This window comes from Montipora foliosa, chromosome 12, assembly GCF_036669935.1.
Source record: "Montipora foliosa isolate CH-2021 chromosome 12, ASM3666993v2, whole genome shotgun sequence".
In the NCBI taxonomy this organism is placed as follows: domain Eukaryota; kingdom Metazoa; phylum Cnidaria; class Anthozoa; order Scleractinia; family Acroporidae; genus Montipora; species Montipora foliosa.
Window position 1 is genome coordinate 16687743 of NC_090880.1, and position 9059 is coordinate 16696801.

The 9059-nt window shown below is 40.2% G+C and overlaps 1 protein-coding gene across 2 annotated transcripts; it reads left to right on the plus strand.

Annotated features, from left to right (window-relative positions):
• The first annotated feature begins 56 nt into the window (after positions 1-56).
• Positions 57-4526, plus strand: LOC137980191 (uncharacterized). 2 transcript variants are annotated; one of them, XM_068827582.1, is made up of 4 exons: positions 57-194; positions 1270-1344; positions 3427-3501; positions 3739-4526. In XM_068827582.1, the coding sequence occupies exons 1-4, from the start codon at positions 141-143 to the stop codon at positions 4429-4431; spliced, it is 897 nt and encodes a 298-aa protein (XP_068683683.1). In that variant the 5' UTR covers positions 57-140; the 3' UTR covers positions 4432-4526. The 2 variants fall into 2 exon arrangements, with proteins under 2 accessions (XP_068683683.1, XP_068683684.1); XM_068827583.1 differs by lacking the exon at positions 57-194 and adding an exon at positions 2824-2891 and having other exon boundaries at positions 1311-1344.
• The last annotated feature ends 4533 nt before the right edge of the window (positions 4527-9059 follow it).

The window sequence follows — 9059 nt, forward strand, 5'->3', positions numbered from 1 at the left end:
ATAAAAAGCTAATTCAGAATTAACCTGATTATTACTCTTTGGGAAGGTTTGGAGCCAGTTGCAACAGCCAAGAAGTTAATATCGCGTTATAAACTCCCTAAAGCGGGGATTTTCGAGTTTGCGGCTAACGAACATTTGATATGGGATTTAAGAACACCGCGGTTCTTTTTGCGGCAATCATTTCTCTTGTATACGTAAGTGCCTTTTTGTCAAGTATTAACTCTTTCGTCTCATAAATCTTTTTTTTTTTTTGTAATGTTGAAAAAGATCTCACCGCCGCTGAAAAAAGGCAAGCGAGTATTATAACAGGCACAATAGATAATAATCTCTTCCAGGTACTATGTCCGTCGTACAAGTGAGCAAGTGTAAATTATCTGGTCAAATACTGAGATTGATAAAGTATTTTTTGGTTTTCAACTCGAACACGTAGACTTCATCATGGCCAATGCAAAAGCCTTTTTGTTCAATATTTTCACGTTCTAATCTTTTTATATCTAGCCAGTCTCCGAATCGATATATCGGTTGTGGAAGCGAAATAATTGGATCTCAGATATCATCATTATTACTTCCATTTTTTCCCGAGTCATTCATTGTTCATTATTGAAAAGTTGTTTGATATTCATTTTTTCGTATTCATTATTCTTTAACGGAAACCTTAAAATTCTTTATTCCGAATTGTCGCAAGATAAATATCCTTCAGGGGCACCCAACGAGAATATAGTTCAAAACCACTTAAACATAGCATTGTTAAACGCATTTTGGTATTTAAACGGTAGATATAGGCATATTTTTATCCCCTAAAATGTTTTTAATCTGTTGGGATTTCCTAGCTGAGAGTCTAGTGATCCGAAAATTATAGGGATCAAAACTTACCTTTTCGAAAATTTCAGCCAGAAAAAAGGCACCCGAAATTCTAGGTGACCTTTTTAGGGTAAAAATCCGTTAAAAATGGGCAATTATACCATTTTTTAGTTGCTCGAAAATCCTAGGACAGGCAGGCAATCAAGGAATCTTAGAAGAAATGTTCCGAAAACTCTAGATCTCAAATCGTCTTCCGAACAGATATTTTCCGAAAAATTGACGTTGGGTGCACCTGATCCTTATTACTTTTCTTTTATTCATTATTTCGCTTCCACCCCCAAAAGAAAATTGCGCGATTTAGTCAGTCAAACTATCAAGCTGTTTGTCAGACATTAAACCTAAGATCTTAAAATTGTCAATACTACTTGTAATGATTGTCTTTGAAGGTTTGATTTTTATCATTTTAAGAGTCTTCGGGCTGCCTCGGGAGATGACGACAACAGGACTAAACACGTTCTTACACTGGGATGCAATGTAATTACGGTAAGTAAAAACAAATAGATTCTCTAACTCTAAAAGATTAATTTGGATACCGATGTTTACCCTGAACTGAGAAAATCAAAAATGAGTGATTTTTTATCAGTAAGAACTTCCTTTCAATCCATTGCTCCTCACTTTGAGATGAAATCCCTCTCGATGCAAACTCCTCGGAAACCGCGCCATCTTGTTGTACTAGTTAACTTGCATGCTAAATCAAAGTTTGATTTCTACGTATTAAGGGGGCCGATTGTTGCAAGGCACCCAAGACCAAGGCAGATGTCGTCCGTCCCACCTCCTGCTTGGATTACCTTATAAAAGGAGCCTCAAAATGTGGCATCTACCGACTTTATGAACAAATCGTTATGCATTATGCTTTCGATTTCAGTAATTTCCCGAAAGTGATGGCATTAATAGAGCATTTTTCGTTTACTTTGTCGAACACAGAAGTGACGACGCCGTTAGATTTTATCGTGATCGGCTGCCAGAGGAAAAAATTCTCACTCATCTCGAAGTGAACCTGGCCCAAGCGCTCAATTTTCACGTGACGTCATCATTTTCTAAAATCCAAAACTAAAGAGCCACGAAAGTTTTTATCCTCATCAGGCATAAGAGGCGGTAAACTTGTATCCATTTGCAATTTTAAAGCTCAATAGCGTGCTTCGTTTGGAAACCAGAGCATTTTGAATTTCTGAGTTATAGCGGTGCGTGACACGAGGCGACGATCGAGTTTATTGAGAAATATATATTTATCTCATGGTTTTGAGCCTTTTTAGAATTTAAAGCATTAGGAAAAGTGCTTAGGTAAATAGCTGTCTGTTCAGTACAGATGATCACTCGCCTAGATAGCCAAAGTAAGTAACAGATGTTGACACTATTTTCCCGCCGCCATATTGGTGCACCACAGATGTGCACCAACATGGCGTTTTCATACTGGGCTCTGTAAATTTCTGCGAAACATTTCGACGAATATCTGAAGTTTGGGGAAACGCACAGGCCTAAAACTTGGAGAAGTGTTTTCTTCATTTATCTTCTACAAAATCACGAATTTTTGACTTTTTCCACTGGATGGTTTTCGATTTATTTCTTTATTGCGTGACAGTGAAAACGATCTATCCCTGCCACACCGACACCCTTTCTTCGCTTTGTAAGACATGTTCCTTGGGATAAATTTTCATGTTTTCGCCCTAATTACCATACCTCCCTACACGTAGTATACTTATAAAAAGGTAAGTCAGAAGGAACATGATTATTACTCTTTGAGAAGGTTTGGAGCCAGTTGGAGTAGCCAAGAAGTTTATATCACGTTATAAACTCCCTAAAGGGATTTTCGAGTTTGCGGGCTAACGAACATTTGATATGGGATTTAAGAACACCGCGGTTCTTTTTGCGGCAATCATTTCTCTTGTATACGTAAGTGCCTTTTTGTCAAGTATTAACTCTTTCGTCTCATAAATCTTTTTTTTTCTTGTAATTTTGAAAAAGATCTCACCGCCGCTGAAAAAAGGCTAGCGAGTACCATAACAGTTACAAGAGATTATAATCTCTTCCAGGTACTATGTCCGTCGTACTAATGAGCAAGTGTAATTTATCTGGTCAAATACTGAGATTGATAAAGTATTTTTGGTTTTCAACTCAAACACATAGACTTCATCATGGCCAATGCAAAAGCCTTTTTGTTCAATATTTTCACGTTCTAATCTTTTTATATCTAGCCAGTCTCCGAATCGATATATCGGTTGTGGAAGCGAAATAATTGGATCTCAGATATCATCATTATTACTTCCATTTTTTCCCGAGTCATTCATTGTTCATTATTGAAAAGTTGTTTGATATTCATTTTTTCGTATTCATTATTCTTTAAAGGAAACCTTAAAATTCTTTATTCCGAATTGTCGCACGATAAATATCCTTCAGATCCTTATTCCTTTTCTTTTATTCATTATTTCGCTTCCACCCCCAAAAGAAAATTGCGCGATTTAGTCAGTCAAACTATCAAACTGTTTGTCAGACATTAAACCTAAGATCTTAAAATTGTCAAAACTACTTGTAATGATTGTCTTTGAAGGTTTGATTTTTATTTTTTAGAGTCTTGGGGCTGCCTCGGGCGATGACGACAACAGGACTAAACACGTTCTTACACTGGGATGCAATGTAATTACGGTAAGTAAAAACAAATAGATTCTCTAACTCTAAAAGATTAATTTGGATACCGATGTTTACCCTGAACTGAGAAAATCAAAAATGAGTGATTTTTTTATCAGTAAGAACTTCCTTTCAATCCATTGCTCCTCACTTTGAGATGAAATCCCTCTCGATGCAAACTCTTCGGAAACCGCGCCATCTTGTTGTACTAGTTAACTTGCATGCTAAATCAAAGTTTGATTTCTACGTATTAAGGGGGCCGATTGTTGCAAGGCACCCAAGACCAAGGCAGATGTCGTCCGTCCCACCTCCTGCTTGGATTACCTTATAAAAGGAGCCTCAAAATGTGGCATCTACCGACTTTATGACAACACAGGAAACAGCTTCCCAGCTTACTGTTACCTGAAGTCCGAACCTGGTACAGCATGGACCTTGGTCATGTCTTGGAGTACTCAATATCGCTCATTGCCCGCCTTGCAGCGGACGCCATTCAAGATCAACGCTCCAGTGAACGAGAATAGCCACAACTGGAATCAATACTGCCTTAGTTTGACACGAATGAGATCCATGCAGAGTCACTCCACTCACTGGCGAGCAACATGCAGTTACCCAACTCACGGCGTGGATTTCACCGATTACGTTCGCGGAACGTTTAAAGACCTCAATATCATCGATTACAGTGGGAATAACTTATGCAAGAGAGTGGAATACATCAACATCCGGGGACACACTGGAATCCTGAAAACGGTTCCATTCTGGCAGGGGTCAAAGGCTGGAGAAGAATTTCTACATACCGACAGTGGTGCTACCACCTGCGAATTTAAGGCGAATTCTGGTTCAGTCTACTCCGAAGACAACTTCGGGTTGTACCGTTACATAAACCACAAATTCCGCTGCACACGTGACAACAATTCCAGCACCCAGTGGTGGTTTGGAGCTCATCTCTAATCTTCAGCTCGTTTCAATATAAAAGGAACATCAAACTCCCCAACTCAGCTTAATTTAGGGAATAAAATACTGTAAACAGAACATAAGGAACTTCAAAAACGGAGAGAAAAAGTAATAAAAGGGATTAAAAATAATTTAAATCGCGTGGGTTCTTTAACACGGCTAACCGACGTGAGCAACACCGGCTGAAGAAATCGATTTTTGCTTTGATGATGGTCCCGAATGAAAACATTCCTATATGCACGAGGAACATTGAAAAGAAAATAATATAAAAGATGGGTCATTCAAATCACTCAAAATTCATAGCTCTTCTATGTTCTATATAGTCATTCTCAAGCTTTAACCATGCTCTCAGATGTGCGATTAGATCGTTTTTGGATGAATGACCATACTACAAATTATTCAGAAATTCGCAGAGAAGACTTTGACGTTTAGTGGCTCGGAGTTGGTTGAGCATCAAGCTTTCGTGCGGGAGATCGTAGGTTCAAAACCCCTGTCGGTCCAACACTAAGGGCTTTAAATTAACTGTGGAGAGCTGCTTCCTCAGTTGTAATTTCTTGTGAAGCGGAGTGACAGTAGCTGCTTTCCATGATCTTGGTATTTCACCACAGCGGATTGATAAATTAAAGATGTGGGTAAGTGGAGCGGCTAGAACATTGGAATCGACTGTAAGTATGCGCGAGTGAATGTCCTTGAGCCGGGCCAGAAGATTTGCTGGCACACAGCGATGACAATTATTTCCGAACAAAGCTAAATGGTATGTCTTTAAATACAAAGTCTGGGGTATCTCGTGGTGTCAAAATCAGACGATCACAATAAGAGCTTACATTCAATGTGGGAAGAAGGCTTTTAAGACGACTACCCACTGACTTAAATTAGCAATATCCAAACTGCCCGTAAAGGTTTTATCATCAAGCGAAATTTCTTGCACTGCAACCTTGCTTTTCTTAGGTATGAGCTTTCTAATGGAAGACCATAGTTAGGAGGCATCCTGGGCTTGAGTTTTAAGCAGGTTATTGAAGTAATCTCGTTTAGCTAATTCAATCTGCCGAGTGACAGAATTACGCAACTGTTTGTAACTGGTCCAATCTAGACCTAATTTGAACTTACAAGCTTTGCGTTTCATTTTGTCACGTTCCTTCATCATAGATCTAATCTGGTCAGACATCCATCCAGGTTGTGACCCGTGTACCCACAGAGTTCTCAGAGGAGCGTGTTTTAAACACAGGCTCCCCAAGCTGAAAAGACGTGGTGTATGCGACAGCTTGTGTATATAGAGAATTGTATGGGAAAATCACCGATCGTAAAAAAATTGTGTAAATAACTATCTCATTTGAAATAAAGTTTTCCTACCTCAAAGGTGTGACGAACTTGTCTCTTCTGCCGAGTTTAGAGCCATTCTGACGCCGTCTAGTGAAGTTATCCGGAAACCGTTACTAAAATAATAGGAAGGCCGACCACTCCATCCATCGCTGGCCAGACCTCACTCCACAAATCGTTTACTCCTCAACAGTCCCGAATCGCAATAAAAACAACAGTTCCATAAAGCCCAATAAATTTCACTGCAAATACGTGTGTTTCAGTGGTCGAAAGACTCGTGAAGAACGAAAACTTTGCCTTAAAATTCACCTCTTCGGCTTTCCTCGGAGGCTTGTGACCGAGCAGTCAACAACGGCCGCTCGCAAGCTGGTTTCACCCTCAACTCTGATTGGAGGGTCGTGTTGCCAGCGCGCGGTCAAATTCAAATGGACCAATCAGAGTTGAGAGTGAAACCAGCTTGCGAGCGGCCGTTGTTGACTGCCCGGTCATAAGCCTCTGAGGAAAGTTTTCGTTCTTCACGAGTCTTTCGGCCACCGAAACACACGTATTTGCAGTGAAATTTATTGGGCTTTATGGAACTGTTGTTTTTATTGCGATTCGGGACTTTTCCTGTTGAGGAGAAAACGATTTGTGGAGTGAGGTCGGGCCAGCGATGGATGGAGTGGTCGGCCTTCCTATTATTTTAGTAACGGTTTCCGGATAACTTTACTAAACGGCGTCAGAATGGCTCTAAACTCGGCACAAGAGGCAAGTTCGTCAGACATTTGAGGTAGGAAAACTTTATTTCAAATGAGATAGTTATTTACTCAATTCTTTTACGATCGGTGATTTTCCCATACAATTCTCTATATACACAAGCTGTCGCATACACCACGTATTTTCAGCTTGGGGAACCTGTGGTTTTAAACAGACATCCTTTAGAAAAGTCTCCATACCAGACCAGGCATCATCAGGAGAGTCAAAAAGATATATCGTGTCCCAAGGTTGGCTTTTTGAAACTATGAACTTTGATCACCTTCGGCTTAGGTCGGGGACGTTTGGTTGGAAATACAAAAGAAAAATTCTTTTCGCAAAATTTGCATAATAATAAAGTTTAGTTCCCAAAGGAGAGACAGGTTATTGTTCTTGCCATCCAATATGGACGCCGTGACGTCACATGAACCAGCGATGTGGTAAAGAAAATGTATGAAAAATGCGCGGTTAGATGAGCACTACACTACTCACTCTCTTCGTCGTAGTTATGCTACACGATTGTATGATGGTGGTGTCCTAGAACAACTTATCGAAGAAACTACTGGTAATCGATCTTCCGATGGGGTCAGAACATATGAATGTACCTCATCAACACTTAAAGGGGAAACAAGCTAAATTTTGCCGGGAGTCTCTTTCAAAAAGGACTGTAATTGATGTAGAGGAAAAGGACAATTTCAAACGGTCCTGAGCAAAATTACATGCACTGCTGCATAAGTAAGGGATAAAGGAGCAAAGCTGGAGAAATGCGTAGTAATCATTCAGTTGTTGTATGCACTAATTGCACGAAAAGTGTTATTTCGTATAAATGAACTTCTGACTAGAATACTTCTTAATCAATACAATAAACAGTGCTCCATTCTCACCGTCACCTTGATGCCGTTTACTCTCAGTGTTTGAAAGTTTTAGTTGCACCGAGTCGAACTTCGAAACAAATTTAAAAAATTGAATTGAAATAAATGAGAGTTAGACCGAAACGGTGCTGTTGAAAAAGATCTAAATTATCAGGGATAGTGCTCTGTACACACATTAAACTTGCTGAAACAGGACAACTGCAATTATTTTAATATTGCAGCCTGTTTGATTTAGCACCTTTAGAATGTATTACCCCTGATAATTTCCCTGCTGACAAAAAGAACCGCCCCCATTTTCCCGAGACAGTTGTTTTAGCATCTTAAAGACTGCAATCGTTGATTTAATGCAGAGAGAGAACAATAGGATTTCATGAGAATCAGTAATTATATATATTACAGTGGACAACGCCACCTTTCTTTTCCAGAGGGTCGTGGTCTTTAACTTGCGATAACTTTGATCTTACATAGACATTGGGCTATGATTGTCATGGCTTATATTCTTATAAGGCTTACAAGGGTCAAATGTCTCATTAACGTCAACTTAACTATCCATGTTTACTTCAGGATTTGGATAAGAGGTTTGGGGGGACTCTTTTCATCTTTTCAGTTGCCACTAGACATGAGAGATTCCACCTTTCGCGTTTTCGGCACACGGTAAAGATCGGGCTGAAACTTGTGGATTGCCCTTGTAATCAATATCTCAATCACAAGTTCTCTCACGAGAACACAGCCCAACAAGATTGACCTGCTCCCGAGCAAGTGGCTTCATAGCTCAGTTGGTAGAGCTTGCACCGGTATCGCGGAGGTCATTGGGCAAGCCCTGTTGAAGCCTCTTACATTTTTCCTGGTGTCTCTGTGACACAATTTCCCAAATTGTCCAGATAAGTGCGAGGGATCACGTATCCATTTCGTCTATAACCCGCACTTCAAATCATACACCACATTTATTAATTAACAGTGTGATAGAAATATAGACATTTTAACACGTACAACGAAAAAAGCAAGGTGACACAAACACCAACCCAGTGTGGCCAACACCGGTGTGACCATGGACAGCTGTTTTGGCCTTGCTGGGCCTCATCAGCATGGCGTAGCTAACATACCAGGCGGATGCTGATGAGGCCCAGCAAGGCCGAAACAGCTGTCCATGACTGCTAATTGACCGGGTGAAATGGTTGTGTGCATGCGTGGTGTGCTGGCCACCGGGTTGGTGTTTGCGTCACCTTGCTTTTCTCGTTGTATTTTAACACGCGCCTGAAAAGTAACCTATTTACTCTGGAGTCTGACATTTACACTTAGTCGCCACCATTCCTCTTTTTCCCAAGCTAGTTGTCTCTTTTGTGAACGAGAAGATTTATGGGAGACGATTGTTAGCCTCTACACCGCACAGTAACGCCTCCAGGCATCTTGTTATCTTTCGAAGTGTGCCCTGATGTTCATGGCATGAATAATGAAGATGAAAGGTGGAAATTTGATGACGAAAAAGATGAGCTCAAGCTTGAAATAAAATGTATAATTCTGTTCGTATGACTGTGTTTAGCTTCGATTCTTTGCTTTCCAAACCCCAAGTAGTTCACAAGGTCGACAGTACCAACAATTAAATGGTTATTTATTCGGTCTGTGTCTCTACCCACCCTCTGAAGAACCGGAGCCGACCAGAAAAGTGTTACGTCTCCTAAGTTCAGTTCACAGGTTTCTGTCTCA

Bases quoted from the DNA above. Each gene is read 5' to 3' on its own strand.
- LOC137980191 (XM_068827582.1), top strand. From the start codon at position 141: ATGGGATTTAAGAACACCGCGGTTCTTTTTGCGGCAATCATTTCTCTT. The intron at 195-1,269 runs GTAAGTGCCTTT...TATCATTTTAAG, and splicing joins CAATCATTTCTCTTGTATAC to AGTCTTCGGGCTGCCTCGGG. The intron at 3,502-3,738 runs GTAAGTAAAAAC...CTACGTATTAAG, and splicing joins TGGGATGCAATGTAATTACG to GGGGCCGATTGTTGCAAGGC.